General features: G+C 42.9%; 6 protein-coding genes across 13 annotated transcripts; 4 read left to right on the top strand and 2 right to left on the bottom strand.

Annotated features, from left to right (window-relative positions):
* Positions 1 to 36: 36 nt before the first annotated feature.
* Positions 37 to 9,918, top strand: LOC108092078 (serine/threonine-protein phosphatase 4 regulatory subunit 3). Of its 3 annotated transcripts, none has more exons than XM_017191555.2 (10): positions 37 to 267; positions 3,566 to 3,955; positions 4,021 to 4,208; positions 4,498 to 5,436; positions 5,583 to 5,760; positions 5,820 to 6,075; positions 6,142 to 6,414; positions 6,482 to 6,615; positions 6,683 to 7,455; positions 7,636 to 9,918. In XM_017191555.2, exons 2-10 carry the CDS (start codon positions 3,844 to 3,846, stop codon positions 7,732 to 7,734), a joined length of 2,952 nt encoding a protein of 983 aa, XP_017047044.1. In that variant the 5' UTR covers positions 37 to 267; positions 3,566 to 3,843; the 3' UTR covers positions 7,735 to 9,918. The 3 variants fall into 3 exon arrangements, with proteins under 3 accessions (XP_017047044.1, XP_017047045.1, XP_017047043.1); XM_017191556.2 differs by having other exon boundaries at positions 3,561 to 3,955; positions 6,503 to 6,615; XM_017191554.2 differs by having other exon boundaries at positions 3,561 to 3,955.
* Positions 9,919 to 10,063: 145 nt separating this feature from the next.
* Positions 10,064 to 11,302, top strand: LOC108092090 (cilia- and flagella-associated protein 36). The gene is made up of 4 exons (XM_017191579.2): positions 10,064 to 10,181; positions 10,238 to 10,446; positions 10,502 to 10,662; positions 10,825 to 11,302. The coding sequence occupies exons 1-4, from the start codon at positions 10,079 to 10,081 to the stop codon at positions 11,282 to 11,284; spliced, it is 933 nt and encodes a 310-aa protein (XP_017047068.1). The 5' UTR covers positions 10,064 to 10,078; the 3' UTR covers positions 11,285 to 11,302.
* LOC108092086 (leucine-rich repeat-containing protein 40) lies at positions 11,300 to 17,028 on the bottom strand. 6 transcript variants are annotated; one of them, XM_017191571.2, is made up of 13 exons: positions 16,755 to 17,012; positions 16,186 to 16,233; positions 15,163 to 15,545; positions 14,114 to 14,304; positions 13,854 to 14,057; positions 13,563 to 13,686; positions 13,329 to 13,501; positions 12,858 to 13,261; positions 12,481 to 12,801; positions 12,242 to 12,385; positions 11,994 to 12,182; positions 11,747 to 11,932; positions 11,300 to 11,688 (listed from the first exon to the last, which is right to left on the bottom strand). In XM_017191571.2, the coding sequence occupies exons 2-13, from the start codon at positions 16,191 to 16,193 to the stop codon at positions 11,583 to 11,585; spliced, it is 2,433 nt and encodes an 810-aa protein (XP_017047060.1). In that variant the 5' UTR covers positions 16,194 to 16,233; positions 16,755 to 17,012; the 3' UTR covers positions 11,300 to 11,582. The 6 variants fall into 6 exon arrangements, 5 of the variants coding, with proteins under 5 accessions (XP_017047060.1, XP_017047062.1, XP_017047061.1 ...); XM_017191573.2 differs by lacking the exon at positions 12,481 to 12,801 and having other exon boundaries at positions 16,755 to 17,002; XM_017191572.2 differs by lacking the exons at positions 15,163 to 15,545; positions 16,186 to 16,233; positions 16,755 to 17,012 and adding an exon at positions 14,365 to 14,714.
* LOC108092088 (carotenoid isomerooxygenase) lies at positions 16,575 to 19,405 on the top strand. Its single transcript, XM_017191577.2, has 4 exons — positions 16,575 to 16,819; positions 17,295 to 17,803; positions 17,902 to 18,934; positions 18,990 to 19,405. Exons 1-4 carry the CDS (start codon positions 16,775 to 16,777, stop codon positions 19,263 to 19,265), a joined length of 1,863 nt encoding a protein of 620 aa, XP_017047066.1. The 5' UTR covers positions 16,575 to 16,774; the 3' UTR covers positions 19,266 to 19,405.
* On the bottom strand, positions 19,320 to 21,787 carry LOC108092089 (adenosine deaminase 2). The gene is made up of 6 exons (XM_017191578.2): positions 21,625 to 21,787; positions 20,589 to 21,074; positions 20,359 to 20,528; positions 20,095 to 20,276; positions 19,859 to 19,995; positions 19,320 to 19,802 (listed from the first exon to the last, which is right to left on the bottom strand). The coding sequence occupies exons 1-6, from the start codon at positions 21,692 to 21,694 to the stop codon at positions 19,345 to 19,347; spliced, it is 1,503 nt and encodes a 500-aa protein (XP_017047067.1). The 5' UTR covers positions 21,695 to 21,787; the 3' UTR covers positions 19,320 to 19,344.
* A 1,274-nt stretch (positions 21,788 to 23,061) lies between these two features.
* Positions 23,062 to 25,433, top strand: LOC108091915 (adenosine deaminase 2). The gene is made up of 6 exons (XM_017191300.1): positions 23,062 to 23,262; positions 23,547 to 24,044; positions 24,103 to 24,272; positions 24,530 to 24,711; positions 24,773 to 24,909; positions 24,965 to 25,433. Exons 1-6 carry the CDS (start codon positions 23,193 to 23,195, stop codon positions 25,426 to 25,428), a joined length of 1,521 nt encoding a protein of 506 aa, XP_017046789.1. The 5' UTR covers positions 23,062 to 23,192; the 3' UTR covers positions 25,429 to 25,433.
* The last annotated feature ends 34 nt before the right edge of the window (positions 25,434 to 25,467 follow it).

Genomic DNA, 25,467 nt, shown 5'->3' with positions numbered 1-25,467 from the left:
GGAAACTAGTTCATCATTCAGTTATAGTTCACGAGTCGCCATATTGAAATTCGTCGTTCGGTCAGACCAACGCTCTAGCGTCGGTCCGCGGAAAATAGCAAAAATCACAATTATCCGGGCAGTTAGATTAGTCGAAAATAGCGCGTGGCCCCCCCAATAAATATGCGAAAGCGTAAATTGTACATAAACTGAACTGAAAGCAGCCAGCGTGCGAAGCACTGGAAGTTAAAAAACGTCAGAAACAGAAACGAAACAAGGAATTGCAGCGTGAGTGTATAACTTTTTGGTTGGTATTGCCCCCGCGCTCTCTCTCTCTCTCTCTTACACCGCACTCTCTCTCCCGCTCTCTTGCCCTCTTGCGGCTTCTGTGTTGTCTGCGTGCGAGTGTGTGTGTTTGAATTTAAGATTGACTGTGACTGTGTGTTCTCACGTACTCCGCGGATGATTAACGGCCTTGCGGAGAGATCGGACTAAATATCCCGGCTATATAGCCCATATTGGATCCCGATCTGGAATTGAGGGGAAGTTCTGCTCCCTTGGCTGTCGGCCCCCCTTTTATCGCACTTTATGCAACAACGCAAACGTCGGTCGTGTTGAATTTCTCCGCTCTCCGCTGTGTGTAGTGTGTTGGGTTTTGGGCAGCGTGGTGAGTTTGTCATCGTCTGTTTTTCTTTTTCCTGCGTCTTGTGTGCGTTTCAATTAAATGCAAAATCGGTATCGAGGAAATGCGGTATGGATACAATACACACATGAACAAACTATCGAATCAAAACAAATTCTGTTTGCAACAATAACAACAACGTGCGGCCAACAGTGTGTGGGTGTGCGCGTGTAGAGTATGTGTATGTGTGTTGGGGAGACGGCATTTTTCTTTACCACACGCCTCTTCTTCTTCCCCACAATACGCTGCAATTTGTGCGATTCTGTTTTGCGCCTGCCATTCGCAATAATTTTATTGAATGAACTGCAAAAGAGACGGCCCAAAAAGCGATGTACTTGCCAGACGTTGTGTCTGTGTTGGTAATCTGTGTGTGCTGTTTCGCGTTGTGTGTGTATCGCGTATGAAAATACATCAACTGTTGGGCAAAAGAAATGGGTAAAAAATAAAGAAAATTGGCTGAATTTGCAATCGCACCGGAGAGTGTTTATAATTGTGAAATTTTTGAGTTCTCCGCCCGCTTCTTTCACCCCACCTCCTGTCCCTTCAATGCCACCCCAAAAAGTTGCATACATGCACACGCCTTCGATTGTGCGAGTGTGTTGGTGTGAGCGCGCGCGTATTCCGCACACATTGTCATGCATGCAAAAACAAGATACGACGCGTTCGTAATCGTCAGACTCCTGAATCCCCCCTTTCTTTACCTGTCTTCCTGACCCCCTATTTTTTATTGCGAGAGAAAGAAAGAAAAGAGATATCCGTAAGGAACAGGCGCAATTCCAATTTGGACTGCTTTGTTTTTTTTTATAGAGTCCTGCATCCTTCGCATTTTCCTTTTCACCATTTCGGTCTCTACTTTTTCACGCCTTCGCGGCCACTTGCAGCTTTCGCTCGCGTGAGTCTGTGTAAAGAACAGGAAGAGAGAATCAAGACTCCATTATACAGTTGCGGTTCAAATAACGACATAGCTTAGTTTTATTATAGGGAAAAGGAATTAACAATGATATCTTGCGAGTTGTATTAAAAGGAGATTACATCGCTTCACTTAAATTTATAATGCATTATAATACTCTGATCACCAATATATAAAAAATTATTAATGCGAATCTAGATTTTAACTACGTCCTGTTCCAAAAAAAAAGAGATAAAAATATTAATTCAATAGTTTTAGCAATTCAACAAACAAAAAAAAAAAGAAACATCGCATCATTATCAATATGAGTCAAAAACGACATTATCTTGATCGTAATTGGATCTCTCCCTTACTCTCCGTAAGAAACCCAATTGTTGCTGGGGCGAAAAATACTGCCAAGTTGTCATATTTGCCAGACTTTATCGATGACTCCAGGGCAATTTTTCGCACACAGATTTTCTCTTGGCACTTTGGCAACCTTCTGCTGGTTATTAATAAAAATTTATAATGACCAAATCTCTGGCTCTGTGGCACTTGGAAATTCTCATGTATTCTCATGTTTTTTTTTCGCAGCTGATTGCGTAAACCGCTCGCGACGTTTGTTTTGAATTGCTGTTTTTGTTTTGGTACCGATTCTCGGGCCTATAAGTGTGAAATCTCTGGCTCTCTCGCTCAACTCTCCGGGCGTTATCAGTGCGGAATTGGCCTATGGCGCTTCATTGAAACTGGTGTGGGGAAGTATAGTATGGCGTATAGTATTTCGTTTCGTTTCTGAGATCTTAATCGTTGTGCAAATCGCTGTTGAATTGACGAAGCACGCATTTTGTGAACGTCTTGCAACCTTGGGTGGGCGGGCAACGGTGGGTGGCGTGGATTTTCACTGTCGATCTGGGGTGACGTAAATATGTTTGCGGTGGATTGCCAACTTTGAGGTGGCGCTCTTCAACGATGACGTAGCTCTTGCCGTTTCTGTTTATTCGTACTTTATTTTACACTTGCCCGTTGATTTTCGGCTTGCACAGAAAGAAAGAAAGAAATGTTGATAACTGTATCTGAATAATTATTAATTTCACCTACATTTTGTATGTATGTATGTCTTAATTTATTAAAAAAGTACAGATAACATTTGATGGGGGGGATAATCCCAAAAAATATTAAGAAAAATGTATTCGATTTTGACCTACTAACTACGATGCAATTAATATCTTTTTATCTGTGTAAGAATGGATAGTTTTGTTTGCCCTCCACAATCCCACACTTTGATTCTCCCGCTCTTCCGCTCTTGCTGTTTGTTTTCTTCGCGCGCGTGTTTGCACTCGCCGTGGGGCGAAAGCGCAGCGATAATAGTTGCTTATACATACATATATAGTATACCCCACTTATACCGAAAACTAAATCGCACAGATACACACGCACACTGTTACAGGCCTAGATCTAATGGAAAACGCTTAATGTTTGTAAACATACCGGGAACAGCACATTTCTTTTATTTTTTTGTTTGTTGTAATTCGCATCTAAATCTGAATGGTCTTCTCTTCACTTATCTCTCTCTACACTCTTTCTACCGAAAGCACATACTAGAAACGTAGCTTTCACATTTTCATTCATCGCGAAATTTCCCAGGAAATGTTGCAAATACTTAACGATAAGGTATAAGATGCATTTTCTAATCCCTAACCTCAATTTTATGAATCGGAATAAAACTGAAAAGTTTTTTTTTATCAGTTTGTGTGCCTACAATATCAAAAGTCTGTGTAACGTATCGCACTTAGTATTAATTTAAACTGTTAATTCTTGTTGTGTTTAATGTACGGCTTACTACTGTTCTAGTAAATAATTATAGGAGCCTTCTTGAACTACCAAATAATTAAAGTGAAATAGCGGTAGGCAAATTAATATATCACAGTAGTCTCTAGATTTTTGAGATAAGCATATGTTATTTTATTAAGCATTTTATAATATTTCATTGTATTTTACAACATCTTTCAGTGCAGTCTCTTCGTGGGCCCATCCCAATCCCATTAGTCCCCACCCGGCGCTGGAGTGGTAGCCTAACATGGATATAGAAGACAAGCATAAAAATTAGCCGAATCCTTTGAATTCTAAATTCAAGATCCTAATTTAAATTAGCCAAGTAGCATAGCATAGCCTATAGCCCCTAGCCAGAAGAACGGTTCCAAGCCGACAGTATTCGCGTTTATAGGTCAGTTAACCGAATTCCAAGGACATCAGCGAGTAACTCACCAGGAGAACTCCCAGGAGCAACATCATCATGACGACCGACACCCGCCGACGCGTCAAGCTGTACGCGCTCAATGCGGAGCGCCAGTGGGACGACCGTGGCACGGGCCACGTGTCTTCAACCTATGTGGACAGGTTAAAAGGTATGGTTACAAAGCTCAAAAAAAGTGTTTGAAAGACTTGTCATAACTTTCTTTAAATATTTCAGGCATATCCCTTCTGGTGCGTGCCGAATCCGATGGATCTCTGCTTCTGGAGAGCAAAATACAACCGGATACCGCCTATCAAAAGCAACAGGACACCTTGATCGTCTGGTCCGAGGGCGACAACTTTGATCTGGCCCTGAGTTTTCAGGAAAAGGCGGGTTGTGACGAAATATGGGAAAAAATATGTCAGGTACGTGTCTTAGAGCAAAGCAATAAGTATTAATTCATTTAAGCTTTAATCCTAATAGTTCGGGACCTAAATTTTTAATGATTTTAGGAAACATTATTCAATCGTAATGATTCAGCGTCTAAATCATTATCAGATTCAAGAATAATTTTATAGTGTAAAATTCTCAAAAAGGTTACTTTGCATGACCTTTTACATTGATAGAAACATAATTTGAAAAAATTACAACTTAGGCTTTATGAGAGTAATTTGGGTAATTTGATATTAACTTCGTTATTAAACACTTCTACAGGTGCAAGGCAAGGATCCATCGGTGGAGATAACGCAGGATATCGTGGAAGAGTCGGAGGACGAGCGTTTTGAGGACATGTCCGATACGGCGCCACCCATCGAGCTACCACCCTGTGAGCTCTCCAGGCTGGAGGACATCTCGGAGACGATACAGAGCTGTCTCTCCACGCCGCTGCGCAAGGAGAAACTGTCGATGGCTCTGGAATCGGAGAGCTACATCAAGAAGCTGTTGAACTTGTTCCATGTGTGCGAGGATCTGGACAACACAGAGGGTCTGCACCACCTGTTTGAGATCTTCAAGAACATCTTCTTGCTGAACAAGAACGCGCTATTCGAGATCATGTTTGCGGATGATACCATCTTCGATGTGGTCGGGTGCCTGGAGTATGATCCAAGTGTGGCCCAGCCGAAGAAGCACCGCCAGTATCTGAAGCAATTAGCAAAGTTCCGCGAGGCGGTGCCAATCAAGAACCAAGACCTGCTGGCCAAAATTCATCAGACGTTCCGGGTGCAGTATATCCAGGACATCATTCTGCCCACGCCGTCGGTTTTCGTGGAGGACAACATGCTGAACACTCTTTCCAGCTTCATCTTCTTCAACAAGGTAGAGATTGTGACGATGATCCAGGATGACGAGCGCTTCCTGCTCGACGTGTTTGCGGTGCTTACGGATCCCGCCACCGGCGACATGAAGCGTCGCGACACAGTCCTCTTCCTGAAGGAGTTTTGTAACTTCGCCCAAAACCTGCAGCCGCAGGGCAAGGACTCGTTTTACAAAACTCTTACCTGCCTGGGCATCCTGCAGGCGCTGGAACTCACTCTCGTTATGAACGACAAGAAGACCAAATCGGCCTCCATCGACATTCTCACGGCCATCGTTGAGTTCTCGCCGCTGGTAGTGCGCAACTATACGCTTAACCAGGCCAACAGGCCTGAAGGGGTAAGTTTATCTAATAGATTACGATATTATAGCTTGTGTGTAGGTCCAAACAGAATGTGAGACAGTTCACAAAAGTTTAAGGTTTCAAAAAAATGGTTATTCTTTTATAAACTAATATGTATATTTATTTTACTACATTTACTTAGGAGCGTATGCTACTAAACATTGCCATCGAGCAAATGCTGAACGATTCGGAGCCGGAGCTTGGCATTGCGGTACAGCTAATGGGCATCGTCAAGATCCTGTTGGAACCGGAAAACATGCTCACCGAGAAGGGCGATTTCCTCAACTTCTTTTACAAATACAGCGTCCAGACGTTAGTGGGTAAGTTCGACGTTTTGATTGTCTACAATTACAGGAATTACCTTCTTAATACTTTAAAGCTCCATTGATGCTTAACACGATGGGCGACCGTCCGCAAAATGAGGACTATCAGACAGCCCAGCTGCTGGGCATCGTCCTGGACATTTTGTCGTTCTGCGTGGAACACCACAGTTATCACATTAAGAACTTCTTACTCCAAAAGGATCTCCTTAAGCGAATTCTGGTGCTGATGAAAAGCACACACACGTTCCTTGTCCTTGGCGCTCTGCGACTGCTGCGCAAGATAATTGCACTTAAAGACGAGTTCTACAATAGGTAATTAAATCAAAGCTGATTTAAGTAAATAAGAGTGTTTACTAATGGGTTTTTTCTTGCCCACAGACACATTGTCAAGTGCAATCTCTTTGCGCCGGTTGTGGATGCCTTTATTCGCAACAACGGCCGCTACAATCTTCTGGAGTCGGCCATTCTGGAGCTGTTCGAGTTTATAAAACTCGAGGACATCCGCACCCTGTGCGTCTACTTCGTGGAGAACTTCAGCAAGATATTTGATGAAATCGAATATGTGCAGACATTCAAGTACTTGAAGAACCGATATGACCAGTACCAGGATAGGCTTAAGGACCGCGATAAGATGGAGAACCGAACGGACGGGTAAGTGTTTCTTCAGCGCCTTGTGCCCCAACACAACGTGAAAATCTTTGGGTGTATTATCTTAAAGTGGCCTGCCCATCATCCGTAGCGGTGGCCGGTTTCGTCGAGATCAGCGGCAAATGGAAGAGGAGGAGGAGATGTGGTTCAATGAGGAGGACGATTTCACCGAGGAAATCGACACGTACAACAATGTCATGAAATGTAAGTAATAGAAGATTACCAAAATTTACGTTATAAGAAATATAATTAATAACCTTTTGTCTTGTAGCCGTCAGCGAAAAGAATGGCCCGCAAACGCAAAACCAGCAAAAATCCTCTCCGCCGCACAGTACGTCGCCGCATAGTGGATTGTTGGGTAACCTGAACACCACCGCGTCATCCACTGCCACATCAGCCGCGTCAAGCGCACCGGTGGCCAGCGGTAGTAGCAGCCCCGAGGCAATCTCTGCCGACGAACAGACGCAGGCGGCGGTACATTTGGCCGCCGCTGCCAACATTGCCCTACAGCACCACCAGCAGCAACAGCAACAACAGCAGCAGCAGCAACAGCAGCAGCAAAACCCATTCCAGCAACAGACACAGCCCGAGATTGCGGAGCTGCAACAGCAGCTGAGCAACGTGGAGGCGCCACAAAGCCAAGAGATGGAGCTGTCACAGTCGGCTGCTGCTAGTTCATCGCCCACATCATCTCTAGAGGCATCCACGTCATCATCATCGTCCTCATCCTCATCGTCTTCGTCCTCGCCGCCGGGTCCATCAGCGGCCGCAGCTCTGTGCGATTCGGCGACAGTGGCAGCCGTGGCAGCTTCACAGTTTCTCACAACGATCGCCACGGCCATGGCGGCGTCTGTGACGGCGGCGGCGGCCACAAGCAACTCCACCAGCCTGTCACCGGCCCCGGCTGTCTCCAGTCCGGATATCGAGAACGCCGATGCCCAGTTGCCGCCCAGCGATGATGCCAGCAGCCCGGTCAGTGCGGAGCAAGATGCGAACGGCACAGACTCCGCCAGCAGCGATGCGGATAAGGCGACGGCCAAAAAGGTATGTTGAGAATTCCAGATGTGATAGAAATAAAGATGAGCGGCGAACTACTGTCCACTATTGTTTTATTTTATATTTTTTTTTTTGAGTTGCTTGCAAACTTATTGCTATTCAACCAAACTATTCCAAATGTTGAATGTAAGTTTTTAATTTATCAAACCGTTGAAAACAATTTCACAGGGTTTGGTGGACTACGAGAGTGATTCTGGCGAAGATGACTACGAGGAGGACGATGACACCGACGGGCAACAAGCACAAAAGCGCGTGCGTCTGGCATAGTTGGCCGATGACGAGCACGGCGGCATCAATTATAAATTAGTACACACATAACAGAACCCAACAAACCACGGCAAACAAGAAACAACACACAGATCCCCATACACCAACGAATGTTAGGTTTGCATTAGCGGCAACGACAGACAGCACAGCAGACAGCCGTACGATGTAAGATCGAACAAGAAAATATACAATTAAATTTTAGCATAAAATTTATTTTAAAGGAGAAAGCAAACAACCTAAAGTAAACGAGAAATTATAAATCTTACTTTACTAAATTAAATAACTACATATAAATATATATATTCAAATATATATGCATATGAAAACACAGATAATTATAACTGATCAGCATCCACAGGCAGAAGGAAGATGCATTTGAGTGCAGTGCGTGTTGTTCGAGAGTTGGAAAGCATTAACGAAACAAACCAAAATAAAATGTATTTAGTAGTTAAATCCGACACAGAGGATACACATCTGTGGAGGAGCCGTCAAGTGGTGTGGGACATTTGTATACTGACAGTATATCCATTCGCATGTCCCTTGTAAAACAGCAGTTAACAGATCCTGTGAAGTTGGCTGCTGGCCGAGAATGTTGTGGGCAAACCAATCCAATTTTGTGCAATATTTCAATGTTGGTATTTTAAGGACAATTGCAAAATGTATCTTACCTAGATTAGTTGTACTGTTTAGATTTAATCACTTTTACTATCCTATGAGAACGATTACCTGCCAATCGCACTATCACACAGCGCTGTTTTCAACTGACAATTTGAGTAAACAGTTCTTATCGCGGAATCAGTTGTAAAAGTCTATATTGTAACCAGCGCTGTATTACAACAGACCTAATGGTCTAAGGGAGTCGGGAAAATTTTCCGATTACCTCATTAAACCTTATCAGCGGTGTAACGTAAATAATTGTCAATAATTTTAATTTTAAATTTTAAACTATTCCCAAAGCAGTGAAATATGTATCGCACTATAAATCAGTGTAGGTTCTGTTGCAATTGTTTTCTAAATACCAGTTGCCATGGCCAACTTGACAAATTTTGTTAACCCCTTGAGTTAGACGCAGATAACACTTGAACCCAATGATCCTTGTATATAATTTAGCCAGTCTCAATATGCGATTAGTTGATAACTGTTCTTGCACCACTGACGCCAACATTAAACAGATTTGAATAATTTGGATTTGAGAGAAATCGAAAGTTTTGCACAATATTGAGCAGTTTGAGATCCAAACTCTTGTAGGTAAAACCAGAAAAGCGTTGTCTGACTGTGTAATTAAAAACAATTGTTGCGCTACCCTTGCATTATTGAACCACAAACACACATACACACCACACACATCAATAATTAAATAATTATAATGATAAACAAATAGAACGTAAAGTTAAACTAAAGTGGGGCAAACAAGCATCAGCAAACAAATAACAATAAAGTAAAGTAAAATAGTCTTCTTACGTTTTCGTCTAGGTTTTTTTTTCACATTTAAATATAATATTAATTTGTATTAAAAGAATGTAGTAGGGCTCACTTTGAACACACATACATACGCTCGCTTACACTCAAACCAACCGACATCCCACATCCACACCGACAGAAAGTAATAAAGTTATTTGTTAATAATCGTATTTGCCATGTGCGTTGCGTACTGTACTACATTTATTTATTTTAGTGTTTAAATGAATTTGTCACTGCAAACGGTTTCCCTAGAGCAACCGATCGTTCCCCAGCCTCCAAAGCCCTACGCAAAATACCTATATTATAGTCTGGGAGAACGAGTATCCATACATGTATCCTTCCAAGTTGATGTTTTTGTTTGATTGATTGATTGATTGAGAAACATTAACGAACCGAATCCGCAAAGTGCATAAACAAGAATGGAGATAACAAGAAACAGAAACGAACACAAAGGCAAAAGATAATGAAAACTAAACTTAAACGTAATGCGACAACACTATAGTTTATACATAGTATTTATATGAATCGTGTATTGTATATGATATGCTGTCTAATCCCTAATCCTAACACATACCCATTTCGTCTATAATTTGAATATTTTATTTAGTTGTTTAAACATCCGTGCGTAAAAAGCGATATATATAACTCTATATTATGATTATGAGTAAATTAAATAATAGTTTTTAATAGTTTTTAAACAGAAACAAATGGCTAAGCTCTCAACGTGTTCTTTTATTCAATATATATGAAACACCTGATGTCAGGTGTCGGGTGGTTTTTCACTGTCATGGCAACCGATTCAAGGACCAAACAAATGTTTCCAGCAAATGTTGACTAAACTTTTCGGATTTGTGTTTAGTGACTTCATTCAGTTGTATCGAAAATGTCCGTTGAAGACTCTTGGGTTTTTGATTCGTTGGTGTGCTTTTTGCACGGACCCGTTTGGAACGCCCCGCTCCAGACTTTTATAGAGCAAAAGTCCTTGGGTAAGAGTGCTTCTTGAACATTGGTGTGTCATCAATAACTTGAGGATTTGGTGCAGTCTTCGATCCCAATCTCCAGTTGGATGAGAACAATCCTGATATACTCCAGATTCACGAGGAATACAAGAATCTGGTGGACTATATGCTGGGTAGTTTCATGGAGGAGATGCAGATATCGCCGGAGCAGTTCGAAATGGCTTGTTTGGAGGGTCGACAGCAGGGCCAGGGTGAGAACCCCTTCCAGTTCCACCAGGTGCTGTTCCAGCAGGTGATTTTACATGCATATTCTACCGCTGCAGTTTCCATGAGATGGAATCTTTCAGATTTGGGCCGCGAACGACCTTAAGATATTCATTCGCATGATGACGCAACGCAATGTAGAACTTCAGCTGCAGGCCCTCGATCTCATCGAGAAAAATCAATTAGCTCAAAGTACCGCCGAAGAGGGGGATGACCACAGTGCGGACGCCTGCTCGGATCCAGGGTGGGTTATTACTTCACCTCAAGAAACTAGTCTTATGCAACTGCAGCAAAAACTTATAAAGCGTTTTGTTTTCGCAGAATGAAAACCAATCAATTTTATTTGATTTTATATTACCTTTTTAGTATTAGCTGGTTTGTTTATAATATTTATCAAATTTAACAGTGACACCGCCTCCGAGGTGGAACAAATGATTGCAAAGACGGTGTCCGATGAGCTGGAGAGTCCGGAGGCAGCCCTTACCCCAGATCAGGATGCCAACCTGGATCTGGTTAACGACAAGTTTCAGCGCCTGAATCTGTTCTTCGAGCAGGAGGACCATGTGGATCCCAGTGATGTCGTGTCGCGACAGGAATATCTGCGTCAACAACGCGACAAGATTGTGGAGATTAAGAAGCAGACGCGGGCCAAGCAATTGCAAGAGACCATGTCCCGGGGAACACCCCATGCGCCAGAGGGAGCACGTCCCAGTTCCGCATTGGTGGCCCAGCAGCTCCTGGAGAACGGCGGTCGGACCAAGGAGCTCTCGATGCCAGCTCCTCTAGAAGCCGAGGAGAATGCAGCTCTGCAACTCAGACGCAATCTTGCCAAGCGCTTGCGCAGCGAAGTGGTGGAACAAAAGTGAATGCAAAGGACGCTCTATTTTCTCTACTATTCCCATTTATTGCAGATGCTCAACCAGAATTAACAAGGTGACATTAGGTATTGCGACATGCAGACTAGTTCAGTTGGTGGATGCACAAGGTGTGTGTTATGTTTTACTTGCTCCGTTTTCACTCGCCCATGTCCGCACACATTCCAGATTCGAGGAGTGGGTTGTGCATGGACATGGCCGGGTAAAATGATCAATTTCGGTTACGCTTTTCGTAAAAATAAACATATTGCTAGTGAAGTGTTTCTCAAAAACTGTGCAGATTACTATTCTATGTGGGTATGCGATCCCGCAAGTAGGACATGATTGCATCGGTGCCCTTCATCAGGATCTGATGGCGGGGCTGGCGAAAAGGGTTTCCCACCAGTTCCAAGTGCCTGAAATGTATTAAAGGGTTTTAGTTCGCCAATGAATTTTGCAATCAAGATATCTTACGTTATGTTTGTCAGATTTCCCAAAATGGGTGGCACTGTATCGATATCGTTATTGCGCAGGTCCAATGTACTTAGGCGTTTCATGTTCTGCAAACCTGACACATTTAACATTTTGATGTGGTTCTCACTGGCAATGAGGATCTCCAGACCTTGTAACTCGTACACACAGTTGGGAATGAACGAAAAACTGAAAATTGAAATGGAAGACATAGTAAAGCTTGAAACTCATTTTATGATCGAAAACCCACCGATTGTTTGCAATGTTTAATTCACGCAAGGTGTTTAAAACACCAAACTCGTTTGGCAGATCATTCAACAGATTGTTGGACAAGTTCAGGAAACTTATACGTGTAAACTGGGAGATGAACTGGGGAACATATCCAATGAGATTATTGGACAGAACTAGCTCCGTGACCTGATCTTTCATGAACTGCAGGCTGAAAAGAAACAAACATCAAGTTATTGGGTTGAATCCTAAGAATATTCTTTATCATACCCGTTGGGCAAAGTGCTGAGCTGGTTGCGCGCAAAGTCTACAACATGTACTCCCTCATCCTTGGCTAACTGGAATACCTGGTCGGGTACTTGGGTAAGCTCCTCCAGATTGACAGCTAATGTACGTGTATGACGTAATTTGTACCTAAAAGTAAAGGATATATTTAAGTAAGTATTGAGACAACCAATAGCTTTATGATGGTTATAGTAAGAAACTTTTGGAACTTGGTGATACACTACACCCAACGAGGATGCACAGCTAGCTGAGAGGGTTCGTTTTGGGAATAGTTGAAGCATTGTTGCTGCTGCTGCTGGTACATAAAGCAGTTCGGATAGGGAAACTCTTGACGCTGTTGCTGCTGTTGCATAAAAAGTGATCTAATATGGCCATTTCGATGCTGCTGTCCGTAGCTCTCGGGTTCGTATATGTGTCCCTGCGTTTGGCGATCATACTCCTGACAATTCCTTAAGGGCTCATGTACAAAAAATTGTTGGTGCATTTGCTGCTGGCATTGATATGGATACTGGTATTGGAATCGTTGCTGCTGTTGTTGGTGAAAGCTGCAGCGGCGGATATCAATTTGCTGCCATGGCTGAAAAAAAATATATTTGCATACCTATCCGGAAAATTGCCGGGTATTTGATCATCGGCGTCCGTTTCGCCACCACGTAACCGTGTTACACTTATACCCGCTAAGGAGGAGGCACCATCAGCGCTACCTCCTTCCTCTTTGGATTTGGCCAGTGCTCTTTCATGGAGAGTCTTTAGAATCCTCGTCGTTCCACACTGCAGGATGTCACGACGGATCGTCTTAATGGGATTGCCCTCCACCTGAAGGCTTATTAAATGCGCCAACGAGGACAAGGTTACAGGTAGCACGCTAATTGTATTATTAGACACATCCAAGCGGTTCAGATTGCGCAGCAGGCATAGCTCGTCGGGCAGCTCTGTTATCTTGTTGTCTCTCAAATCAAGTATCTTTAAATGTGGCAAATTGTTGCACATTCCTTTTGGTATGGTCTGAAATGGGTGATATATGTTTATATGAATAACTTGCTTTGTTAATCAATTTCAATTACTATATAACCTTAATATAATTATTGCTGGCATGGAGTTCGCTCAAGGTCTCGTTTCCCTCGAAATCTGGTAGCTCCAAAATATCGTTGTGCTGCAGATAAAGGCATTCCAGTTTTCTCAGCAGTCCCATGTCTTCCGGCAAGCAGGTCAGGTCGTTTTGCATCAAATCAATCTTTTGCAAAGCTAAAGAAAGGAATGGATTTCTATCTGGATTAGAAAGTTCCCTGAGAAGGCCAGCACTTACAGCGCATATTAACAAGATCTGGCGGCAGTTCCTTGACGTGGTTATAAGGCAACAGTAGCGCAGTAAGACGCACCAGGAACCCAATGCCGCCGGGCAGGGACTGAATGTTGTTATGCCCGCCGTCCTTTTGTTACAATTAATTAGCAAGCAGTAGGTTATAGGGGAATACATATTTGGAATTAGTCAAATATACACCACAACCAGTATTATTTAGTTTATTATTGAATATTTTTCAGGTTTAGTATATTAAGTAATTTATCTTAAATTCAACTCTTGCTACACCCAACTTACCAGAAACTCGAGCATGTGAAGGTCACTAATGTCCGGATGGATTTCGTCGAATTCATTGTACGATATATTGAGATGTCGCAGCTCCGGCAAACTGTAGATCTCACGGGGCAGCTGGCTGAGCTTGTTGTGGCTGACATTCAAGCGAATAAGCTTTTCCAGTTTCCCAATTTCTGGTGGCAACTCCACTAAAGCATTATCGTGAAGCTACAAAAATAAAAGTTTAAGATTTTAAAGACTCAGATTACGTTTGAATTTCATACTGTAAGCACGGTTAGCGACTGCAGGTTCTCGATTTTGGGCGATATGTGCGTTAAGGTATTCGAGCTGAGGTCCAGGTTGTTCAATGGCACTTGGTTCCACCAAGCATCTTCCTCCTTGATAGTTAGCTGTTCCAGATTAACGGCCTTGCTATCCGCATCTGCCTCATTTATGTCGTAGAGTCGCTCGGGCACTGAAAAACCAGATATGAATTCAATTAGAGAGCGCTTATCCTGCGTAATCACTACACTACAGGTTTCTGTGCGGGAAGGAGGTTCTGGATCATCCAGTTCCAGCTCATCATCCGGATCCTCGCTCTCCAGCTCGTCCGCTGAGGAGGCCATCTGAAATTCACGAATCTGGTAGTAGCGTCGTCTTCGCGGATAAGGACCGCACATGCAGAACGAGGTGAGCTGTTTCCTGGAGGACGCAATCTTGGGAGATGCTTTTAGTACAAGTCACACAACCGACGTCGATTAGCTCACTGGACAGACTGAATCGAGCGATGACTGGCTTGTGGACGCACCTCTGGAGCACCTTTATGGAATGAGTCGAGGCGCGGATGTCGTCCAGTGAAGCGGCAAATATGTTCCCTGCCTTTTTTGGACGCCTCCAAGGTCAAGTTCGAGATCTCGATCGCTTTCGCCTCACATGAACTGGAACCACAAGGCGCTGCTGTCAACGAGGCCGGGGCTCCATGACTGACACCCCTGGTGATCCATTTGTTGCGGGACCATGGACTTCCAGCGACGGAGCTGCTCCTGAGTCACCACTGCTTGCAGGCGCCTCAATGTAGCTACTTTCAATCGAATAGTGCTGTCGAATTTCTGTGACTCGAAACTATTTTAAACAATAAACATCTCTTAAGTTATAAAAACATCTATTCTGAATTAATTTTATAAGAAATGGTTAAGAAAGAATGACTATACATTGTCTGGAAACTTATGAAATATTAATTTTAGGAATTCTATCATGGTTCTTAGGTGTTTGAATTTACAATTTCGAGTTACAGATTTTCGACCCCTTAAATATTAAATCCCTATGGACTCACCTCTAGCCAGTGCCTTGTTAGAAAGATTGAGAGTGCCCGACTTGCGGGCCAGTTTCCACAGTTGCTGGGTGAGCACGGAGTCGTCCTCATCGGTGGTCCTCTCATGGAATACCGGACGAAATGAGTAGTTTGACCGTGGGGAGTGGGCAGTAGGCTTCACACGTGGACTTTGGGCACAACGGGGAATCCTGCTTGTAGTCGAGTTACCTCTGGCGGGCTGGCGACCCCGTCCACTGCCGGTTTTGTCGCTCATTTCGCAGGGACAACCGTAGTGGGTGAAGCAGGAGTGACCAATTTCAAAGTCGCCGCCGAATGCAGATGCCTGGTTACATTCCTGTGTTCCGCGGAATGCGTCGAACTCCACTTCCTCGGGACCACTGAAGCTGGCGGAGATTCCGGAATAAACGGTTCAGTGGGACGTTTAATAGCCACCGAATCACAGGTGAATTCGGTTTTGTCAAGGTTTTGCGTCGTTTTATTTTGGCTCACTGTCAGCAGTCAGCTGTTTTTTGGGCGCTTTTCAACACTAGTTGTAGGTTGATTGCCAACGGTAATTATTTTTAAATCACTGGTGGCAGTTATTTCGTATGTGCTTATTTAGTGCAATATTACTAATGTTAATTTTTATAATAAAAATAATAAAATTTTTATAATACATAATAAAAACCGAATGTGAATTTTTAGTAGCCAAAAAGTTGTACAAAATAACAAACAATAATGTTTCGTACACAGACAGTGCTGCCTAATTCAAACTCCTAATAAAATATTTCAAAATTCCTAAAACAAACTTCTACCTACAGCTGCATAAAATTTAAATAGAAATCAATTGACTTTCCCAAGAAGCGGCGGCGTTTGAGACCGCTGCACCTGCTCAGCATTTAATTACTCATCTAGATAAATGGAATTAGGCGCAGATGTCCCCTAGAACGGTAATTGATTTGATCGTGAACTTAAGTCTGGGCTTGCTGTGCGCAATCCGCAAGCAGCAAGCAGATTAAGAGCTTAGGGTAAGTCGGTACTTACTTCATCATCTTTCGGGGACCCGTTTGTCAATCTGTTTGGCTTCTGTTTCTGTGGGAGACACAAGACACCCGGTTACTTTGGAGCAAGGTCAGCCGCAAAAGTCAGTCAGTGGGGTGTATTAGATTTCTGTTGGTTAGTTCTACAAAAATAGTGCACAGAACGCCCCCCCAAGTTCACTCAGACCCCTCGAATGTTTGGTTGCCGAAGCGGCAAAAATGCTGAGCCACTTGTCTTTGCGCCATGCCCACTGCAATGGGCCTCGGCTGGAAAGCGTCTACGGAACAGGGGGCATTCTACACCGGCGTGGCCACGTCGACTGTCAATCAAAATTATGAATAATGTGGGTTCAGTTGCCTCCAATTGGCGGTCTTTCCCATCCACATGGGCCATCCATCCCCTGTCGAAAGCGACGAGGTGCAAACCCAGCGGAGAACTTGCCAGTTGTCATTCGGAGCTCATTGCAAGCGGACTGCCCACGTGAAAAATATAGTTTCGGTTCGGGATTGCATCATTCAAGACTTAGTCGGACGGACTACTACTACTCGAGTCCAAGGAGTTCCCCGACTCACCCTCGGAAAATATCCACGAAATGGCGGCCGGTGTCTTCAAGAGCTTTATGCGAGACTTCTTTGCGGTCGGTTAATGGAACTTAATTTAAAACTAAAGAATTTGTTCAAAATTTTACCAAAGGCTTCCAAAAGTTATCTAAAGCGTGCTGACAGAATTTCAAAAGAAATCTAGGGGTTATTGGCAATAATAGCCTGAAGTTGTACGCAAAAAAGTGGTATAAATGATTTAGAAAAGCCATTGGCCTTTAAAGCCATTGAAAAATAGTGTCTCAATTATGTAATTACATACTACTGTAAAATTATATATAATTTAAAAACCCTCTATTACTTGAGTTGCTCCTACATATTTGGTACCTATTGCATTGCTTACCTTTTCGAGGTCCTTGGGAACATTTCCAGCTGATGAAATGTTTGGAATGTGGGAAAGCTGGCCACCAGCCGACTGGATAATCCCTGCTAATCCACGGCGAAAGTGCAGCTGGCTTAGGGCATTTAATCAAGGCAGCGAAAAGCGTTTAATCCAAATCCATTCGGCCACAGGTGAAATACGACGACCAGCAGAATGATCCCCAAGCGGAACGACTTGATGGCAATGGCCGGCTTTATCCCAATTGCTCCTCGGATGTTTGGCTGAGATCTTGCGAGCGGGAGATAGTGGATCCCATCGAGGGTCATCATAGTGGACACATTCCGCAATGGATTAGTGGCAGCTTGCTGCGAAATGGACCTGGCAGCTGGAAGGTTGGGGACATGACCTTTGGCCATCTCTTCGACTGTTCGGCTTTGTTGCATCGATTTGCCATTAAAAATGGAAGAGTTACCTACCAGAATCGGTTTGTGGACACGGAAACGTTGCGAAAGAATCGTTCTGCTCAAAGGATTGTGGTCACTGAATTTGGAACGGCTGCTGTCCCGGATCCTTGCCACTCAATCTTCGATAGATTTGCTGCCATTTTTCGTCCCGACAGCGGCACAGATAATTCAATGATTTCCATTTATCCCTTTGGAGATCAGTATTATACTTTTACTGAGACACCTTTTATGCATAGGTAGGTGGATTTAAAATTTGTTGAAGATAATAAATAAATATTTGTATTATTAAATTATTATCATATATATACATATATAATACATATAATTATTTTAGAATCAATCCCTGTACCTTGGCCACCGAAGCTCGCATCTGCACCACCGACTTTGTGGGCGTGATAAACCACACTTCGCATCCACATGTCCTGCCCAGTGGCACTGTCTTTAACTTGGGAACCACAATGACCCGATCTGGACCGGCTTACACCATCCTCTGTTTTCCGAACGGAAGGCACATGTTCGAGGACGCTCATGTGGTGGCCACGTTGCCTTGCCGATGGAAATTACATCCTGGTTACATGCACACTTTCGGGTTGACGGATCACTACTTTGTGATTGTGGAGCAACCACTGTCTGTTTCCCTCACGGAGTACATCAAAGCCCAGTTGCATGGCCAGAATCTATCCGCTTGTCTCAAGTGGTTCGAGGATCGACCGACACTCTTTCACCTTATCGACAGGGTTTCGGGAAAACTGGTGCAGACCTACGAATCCGAGGCCTTCTTCTATCTGCACATTATCAATTGCTTCGAACAGGATGGCCATGTGGTGGTGGACATCTGCAGCTACAGGAATCCCGAGATGATCAACTGCATGTACCTCGATGCCATTGCCAATATGCAAACTAATCCTAATTATGCCACTCTCTTCCGGGGACGTCCTTTGAGATTTGTCCTGCCTTTGGGCACCGTTCCTCCAGCAAGTTCCGGAAAGAGAGGTTTGGTGAAGTCCTTTTCCCTGGCTGGCTTGAGTTCTTCTCAGGTTAACCGAACCATGAAGCACTCGGTTTCGCAATATGCCGATATAACCTATATGCCCACCAATGGCAAACAGGAAAATCCTGATGAGGAGAGCCCGAAAAGAGATCCCAAACGAGGTCGCTACGAGGAGGAGAACCAGATTAATCTGGTGACCTTGGAGGGCAGCCAGGCGGAGGCTTTTCAAGGAACAAGTGCAATCTTCCTGCGTCCTGAAATGCTTTGTGATTGGGGTTGTGAAACACCCAGGATCTATTACGAAAAACATATGGGCAAGAACTATAGGTATTTTTATGCCATAAGCTCCGATGTGGATGCAGAGAATCCGGGAACGGTAAGTTATATAATAAGCATTAAGAGTGAAAATCATAAAAATCATATTTTTATAGCTAATCAAAGTGGATGTAAAGAACAAGACGTGTTTGACCTGGTGTGAAGACAACGTGTATCCCAGTGAACCCATATTTGTGCCCTCTCCAGATCCTCAATCCGAGGACGATGGCGTTATCTTGGCCTCCATGGTGGTGGGGGGACTCAACGATCGATACGTGGGTCTCATTGTTCTGTGTGCCAAAACCATGACAGAGTTGGGTCGTTGTGATTTCCATACCAATGGACCAGTGCCAAAGTGTCTCCATGGATGGTTTGCCCCCAATGCTGTTTAGAATCTTTTTCCAACTCCTTAAAAGGGATCATCCCAGCCAGTATTAAACATAGAATTAGACTAGTGACTTTTGTATTAGCTTAAAACTTTGGATTCAATACATTTGCAATAAACTCCTGCCATTTGCGCTGGAAAACCCGATTGATCTTCCGCCGTTCATCAGAGGTGAGAACTGAGTATTTCAGGGAATTCAAAGCCAGTTGTTTGAGGAATCGCAAATCTGCTTCCGCCGGAGCCAAGGCCATAAAAGCGTAGTAAAAATCGTAACTAAGACCCTTGGCACCCCAGACGCCAGGATCATCGGAGGATATCACGATGGGGAAGTTCTCGGCCACCAGGAAACTAGCAGGATGGTTTCGCAGATCCCAGACAAAACCCAAAACTTGGTTCGAAATGGGATTCACTTCGATGGCAATGTTCCTCTTTTTGATAGTAGACCATAGTTGTGGATGTTTAGGTAGAGCGAATGCGTGACCTATGCGCTTTGTGTTCAACAGAATAGCATCCATCATGTTCCAATCAGTCCGCCCATGCCAATCTAGGGGTTAATCACTTGGGTTATCTACTAAAACAAACATTATTTAATTAACTTACTTGTCTCGCCGGCATGGAAAAAGTAGTTGGCGGTGCTGGGCAGATCGGAAAGTTGGTTTACATACTTATTCAGCGGATCTCCTGTGTCCTCCTGACCGATCAAATCGAATCCTATCACAAAGTTTGGCTTGGCATGGCTGTGAAAAATATTTAGAAAATATTTCAAAAGATAAATATTGTAAAATTAATTATAAACAATATAATCTTGTAAAATATTATAAACTACATAATCTTACTGCAGCTGTTTAAATGTGGTTATGCGTCTCAGCATTTCATCCTCTGTGGCGCGATTCCGTTTGGCATAAATCACTTTTAGGCCAACAAAGTCATGGTGCTTGGCCTTGAACTCTTCCACAATGCGTTCCAATTCGTTGGCTACCTCCAAAGTGCTCAGAGTGCGGTTGTTGTCGTCGTAAAGCTGAGTAAATCATTAGAAATAATTTAATAATTATTATTTATTATTTTGGTAGGTGAATGTTCTCTTAGTCAGAGTTACTCACAGGCGACAGGGAAGCTCGAATCTCAGCATAAATAATATTATCCTCGCATAGCTCCTCCAAAAGGCGTTTGTGGTAGGCACAATATGTAGGTCGATATTTGTAGAGTCTGTCCACGGTGGTAAAAATATTCTCAAAGCGCTCCCAGATCTTTTTACGATTAGGTAACAGCGCTATTGATTTGAAACACTAGGTAAACAACAAATAAATTTAAATAGTGTATTTATTTTTACCTTCTGGCCGGGGACCATGCATGTTGATGTGCTTCTCCAGCTGTCGCTCATATTTTCCACGATCCTCGGCATTTATTCGCTCCGTACACACATTTTGCACCTCGCTATGGCATCCAGTTTGATCGTAGGTAAACACCAGTAATCCATCCACATTCCGACAGGTGTAGAGATTGTTGGTGGTGGTCAGGTTCTGGATGATCCATCGTGAAGTGACCATTCCCGTGTTGTGACCGTGCAGAAAGGCACCTTTTGGCATCTTTTGGATCATCCGGAATACCTCACTTTGGCGCACATACTGTCTTCCCTGGAAGAAATGCATCGCCGGGGCATATTTCTCTGGGGTTTTCAGGCCCTCGGCGATCTCCGCCCGCTTGGCATTCATCAGGATGCTGTTGGCCTTCTCCTCATCGGATGACAGCCAGATATTGCCTCCCAAGGAGGCCACTCGCTCCGCTTCCATTATCTGCTCCCTCAAAGTCTCATAAGCTGATCAGATTAAAAAATGTTCAAAAATGTTGTAAAATTTTTTTTGTAATGTTACTCATTTAGTATTTTACATCAATTTGTTTTGTTTAAAACGAATTAATATATCTATAGATATTTTTTGAGCTAAACATTTGAAGCGTAAATAAAAACAATTTACAGGCTTATTTTGTTTTTCCACTTTCTATGTTTTTGAGTCCCATTCTATTTATGTTTTTTGTTTGCACATTTGTTTTCGTGATAAGAAGCTGTAGTAGTTGATCGACAAACAGAAACTGAATTGAAAACAAAATTGTTTTTCTTTAGAACGTCACAACCAAAAACTAATTTAAATAAAATGTTTTTTGGAAATTCCTTTGTGATATAGGACATTGGTTTTAATTGCCATCACTTTGATTTACATAACTAAGTATGCAATTTTAAGCATAAAGTGGTTTTATATTTCACTAAACTTAAAAAGAATTGATTTTTTAATTTTTGTTTTCAGTTAGAACACAAGTAACGTAGACACTTTTTAAGGAAGCAATTTCCTGGTAGATCCTTTGGAACTTACGTAGATCGGTGGCCTGCAGCCTGCCGAAAAGCATAGCCACATGGACCAAAAAAAATCCCAGCAGCAACATTGCCTTCTAGTAATCTCAGTTGTGTTTTTTAGAATTTACGCCGTATTTATTCGATGTTTGCCTCTTGGCGATCGCGGACCAACTGATAGTGCCTTCCGTTTAAATCTGACCCGTATACGGCTTGTGCAATTTCCATTCTGATCATGATCTTGGTCGCTGTGGGCATCAGTGGCATCTGCTGCAGTTCAATGACGGAGATTATTCCGCTCCGGAATGGGGCGCGAAATGTTTGAATGCCCCCGGGTTGGCACTTTCGTTGACACTGGCCCCCCTTTCAATTTGCAAATAAATTTCATGACGTAGCATGGTCAGTGCCAAAATGCCCTACGCAAAAGTGATCCTATATATAAAGCTTAAATGAATATGCAAATCTCGTTGGGAGAAGCATAACTATTGCTTATATATAGCTCATCTATTAAACCAACTTGGCCGGACATCTATGATTTTATCAGTAAAGCAATGTTTTTAATACATTTGCGGGTACTTTTTTGCATATTGTTGACTAACACAATTTGCTGTGTTTACCCGCCAAAAATTAAACTTGACATTGAATGTGAAATGGGGGCATCAGGGCATTGATCATAAAAGAGAAATCTCCTGGAAATATAATACCTTTCAAGGCGAAACCAACTGGGAAATATTTGTTTTGCAAGTCCTTAAATCTACTTCAAAGATTTTCCGTTAATAGAAACTATGTGGTTCACATCAGAATAAATTATTTTTGTTTTCATTGACTTTCCAAAACAATATTAACGCTATGATGTTGCATTTTTGTAGATAATGTCATCTGTGATTAAGAATTAAACAAACAAGTTAAAAGCAAACATTACAGGCAACGTAACTGCCTTTCCTAAACAATCTTTTTGTGTGAGATCGGAAATAATTGGCACATCTGTAATTACCGTAAATGGTAAAGCTTCCAGACCACTGTGAGGGGTTTCGGGGACCCGGAGAACTTATAATTCCACAGCCGTATGCCCCCAGAAACCAACAACCGCGTCCGCCAACGTCAGTGAAAATTTGCCAAAATAGAAAAATACGAATAGTTAAAAATCAGCGAGCGGTGGGCTCGTGTGCCTCCGTCATTTTAAATCACTTAATATGTGCGGGAGGTAGTCAATCACACAGGTATATGGATGATAAAGATACCCAAACAATCCAGGTACTAGAATGAAATTGCTCGGGAGCGTTGTCAACCGTTAAGAGTCGCCGAGGGTGGTGGCCACAGCTCAGATCTTTAATGAGCAGGCTGATTGTGTCAAAATTATGGTTTGTTTTTGCTTTTCTTGGTTTCCGCAGATTGAACAACCGCTTTCGACGATGGTAACCTCAGTTCTAATCGGACAGTTCAGCCGTTCGGTCGCAAAGAGAAAACAATTCCGCCTAATAATAATAAGTCAACGTGTCCGGAATCGTGTCAATATTTGGATAGTGAGCTCATTGGCTGGATATAAACTCAAATTAATCAAAGGACAGACAGTGAAAGTCCTTTAACACGATGTGGCGATTGCTGGTTGTGCTAGTGCTCCTTATTTCTCAAAACCAGATAAAGGCACAAACCTCGCTAAGTATGATTTAATCTTTTGACCGTATATGAAGTTTGGAATTCTTGTGCAGAAATCTACATTTGTGGAATTTTCAAATTATTTGGTGTTAATATTTAATATTTGCTCTGTTAAAGAAGTAGTGAGTGTAATGGGAAAGGGTTTTCACTTACGATTAGAATTTTTAAAAACAGATAGCAAACAAGTAAATGCTTAAAGTGCGATATTTTAGTATATGAATGTGCCAATAAATCAAAGTTTTCGCAGTATTTTCGTAAGTGTGCTAACAAATCTTAACATATTTATAGGCTATGAACAAGCTCGTCAGGCGGTTCTCACGGCGGAGGAGGAGCTAATGACTGGTGGACACACATATTTAAATACCCAGGAGGCCAAGGTGGACGACATATTCATGGAGTACAAACTCGGAGAGCTGGCGCAAGGATTCCGGAATGCCGATCAGAATGCAGCCGCTCTGCATTTTTTCAAGGGAAAACCGCTGATCGATCGAAGTAATATCTTTCGGTTTCTTCAGAAGATGCCGAAGGGAGCGGTTCTACACTTGCACAACACCGCTTCCGTGAGTTCCAAGTGGGTGGTGGATGATCTTTCGTACATGCCAGGTCTACTACGATGCACCACAGCCACGGGTCGAAGTACCCTTTCATTCCGAAGGACACCGAAGGAGCATAAATGCCAGTCGCAGTATGTCCTTGTTGCCGATGAGCGACGCAACTCCTTGGATCGTCAGGTGTACGATAGGAATTTTGAACGCCTCATCAATTTATATACTCCGGTTCCAGAATGTAAGTTAAAGGATTGATTGAGAACAGCATCCTTATTAATCCTTTGCACTTGATTCAGTGGAGTACCCTACAATAACCAAGGTTTGGGATCGATTCCAGGACATGTTTGATGTCCTCGGAGATGCCTTAGCATATCTGCCAGCTTTTCGAGCCTACCACTGGCAAATGCTCGAGGAACTTTACAATGACAATGTGATGTACGCGGAAATTCGCACCAGCTGCAAAGAGGTTAGTAACGATACCTTGAATAGGCATTTTAATAATGTCTTTTAGTGCTATTAATATAATAACTAATCTGGCGTATTAAATCATAGACATTTTGAAATTCTATTTATTCACATCGAATAAATATATATGCAAGGGTATTTCCAAATCAAATCATTATTTACGGCATTGGAGAGTTCCCACTGAACTTAGATAAAGCCACTTATTTTGATTCATTGGAGGTTTTCCCTAAACACGAATTGATTTATTATTATTTTTAGCTTTATGACGCCAGTGGCCGCACTTTTCCCCGGGAACGTACAATCCGTGAAATGTATGCACTAAATGACAAATTTGTGAAGCTGCACCCCGACTTTCTGGGTTTTAAAATTATATTTGCGGTTTATCGTGGTTACGAAATGGATAGGCTTAAGGAAAAGGTTGAAGAGTTTAGACAATTGCAGTAAGTATATCGGTTATACAAATCGTATAAGGAAAAACTAATTTTAATAGTATACTTCTAGCGAACTTATGCCCCATTTTGTGATTGGTTTTGATTTGGTGGGTCAAGAGGATAATGGAAAACCACTCTTTACTATATTGCCTGCCTTGAGGGATTTGCCGCCCACAGCTCGTTTATTTTTGCACGGTGGAGAAACCAGTAAGTGAAGTCTTAACCACATCTTACCTTTCATTAAATAATCATTATCTTACAGATTGGTTTGGTGCCTCAACGGATATTAATTTGCTGGATGCATTGCTGCTAAACACCACTCGAATTGGCCACGGTTACGCTCTGGCCAAGCATCCCATCCTAATGAATGCCGTTAAGACCCGCCAAATCGCCGTGGAGGTGAGCCCCATTTCGAATCAGGTGCTGCATTTGGTTTGGGATCTGCGAAATCATCCGGGTGCCCAGTACTTGGCTCTTGATGTGCCCGTGGTGATATGCAACGATGATCCAGGATACTGGAATGCCAAGGGATTGAGTTACGACTTCTACTATGCCATAATGAGTCTAGCGCCCAACAATGCGGGATTGAGGGTGCTCAAGAGTCTGGTGTGGAACTCGGTGAAGTATTCCACTTTGACGGAGGAGGAACAGACGCGGGCCTTCCGAATCCTAGAGCTCAGCTGGTCGCGTTTTATAGATAAGGTACTGCAAGGCAGTGTATTCTAAGTGGAGTTGTCTACGGAAATAAACAACCAAAGAAATCCC

This window comes from Drosophila ficusphila, unplaced genomic scaffold, assembly GCF_018152265.1.
Source record: "Drosophila ficusphila isolate 14025-0441.05 unplaced genomic scaffold, ASM1815226v1 contig_791, whole genome shotgun sequence".
Classification (NCBI taxonomy): domain Eukaryota; kingdom Metazoa; phylum Arthropoda; class Insecta; order Diptera; family Drosophilidae; genus Drosophila; species Drosophila ficusphila.
Note: the sequence above shows the minus strand (reverse complement) of the source record. Positions and strands in the feature narration are given on the sequence as shown.

Bases quoted from the DNA above. Each gene is read 5' to 3' on its own strand.
- LOC108092078 (XM_017191555.2), top strand. From the start codon at position 3,844: ATGACGACCGACACCCGCCGACGCGTCAAGCTGTACGCGCTCAATGCG. The intron at 5,761-5,819 runs GTAAGTTCGACG...AATACTTTAAAG, and splicing joins CAGCGTCCAGACGTTAGTGG to CTCCATTGATGCTTAACACG. The intron at 7,456-7,635 runs GTATGTTGAGAA...ACAATTTCACAG, and splicing joins ATAAGGCGACGGCCAAAAAG to GGTTTGGTGGACTACGAGAG.
- LOC108092090 (XM_017191579.2), top strand. From the start codon at position 10,079: ATGTCCGTTGAAGACTCTTGGGTTTTTGATTCGTTGGTGTGCTTTTTG. The intron at 10,182-10,237 runs GTAAGAGTGCTT...GATTTGGTGCAG, and splicing joins TATAGAGCAAAAGTCCTTGG to TCTTCGATCCCAATCTCCAG. The intron at 10,447-10,501 runs GTGATTTTACAT...GGAATCTTTCAG, and splicing joins ACCAGGTGCTGTTCCAGCAG to ATTTGGGCCGCGAACGACCT.
- LOC108092086 (XM_017191571.2), bottom strand. The intron at 13,687-13,853 runs GTAAGTTGGGTG...TTGTAACAAAAG, and splicing joins TTCACATGCTCGAGTTTCTG to GACGGCGGGCATAACAACAT. The intron at 12,802-12,857 runs GTATGCAAATAT...CCGCCGCTGCAG, and splicing joins CCCGGCAATTTTCCGGATAG to CTTTCACCAACAACAGCAGC.
- LOC108092088 (XM_017191577.2), top strand. From the start codon at position 16,775: ATGGCGGCCGGTGTCTTCAAGAGCTTTATGCGAGACTTCTTTGCG. The intron at 16,820-17,294 runs GTCGGTTAATGG...ATTCGGCCACAG, and splicing joins TTATGCGAGACTTCTTTGCG to GTGAAATACGACGACCAGCA. The intron at 17,804-17,901 runs GTAGGTGGATTT...TAATTATTTTAG, and splicing joins GAGACACCTTTTATGCATAG to AATCAATCCCTGTACCTTGG.
- LOC108092089 (XM_017191578.2), bottom strand. From the start codon at position 21,694: ATGTTGCTGCTGGGATTTTTTTTGGTCCATGTGGCTATGCTTTTCGGC. The intron at 21,075-21,624 runs GTAAGTTCCAAA...TAATCTGATCAG, and splicing joins GCTGCAGGCCACCGATCTAC to CTTATGAGACTTTGAGGGAG. The intron at 19,803-19,858 runs GTAAGTTAATTA...ATTAACCCCTAG, and splicing joins TTTCCATGCCGGCGAGACAA to ATTGGCATGGGCGGACTGAT.
- LOC108091915 (XM_017191300.1), top strand. From the start codon at position 23,193: ATGTGGCGATTGCTGGTTGTGCTAGTGCTCCTTATTTCTCAAAACCAG. The intron at 24,045-24,102 runs GTAAGTTAAAGG...CACTTGATTCAG, and splicing joins ATATACTCCGGTTCCAGAAT to TGGAGTACCCTACAATAACC. The intron at 24,273-24,529 runs GTTAGTAACGAT...TATTATTTTTAG, and splicing joins TTCGCACCAGCTGCAAAGAG to CTTTATGACGCCAGTGGCCG.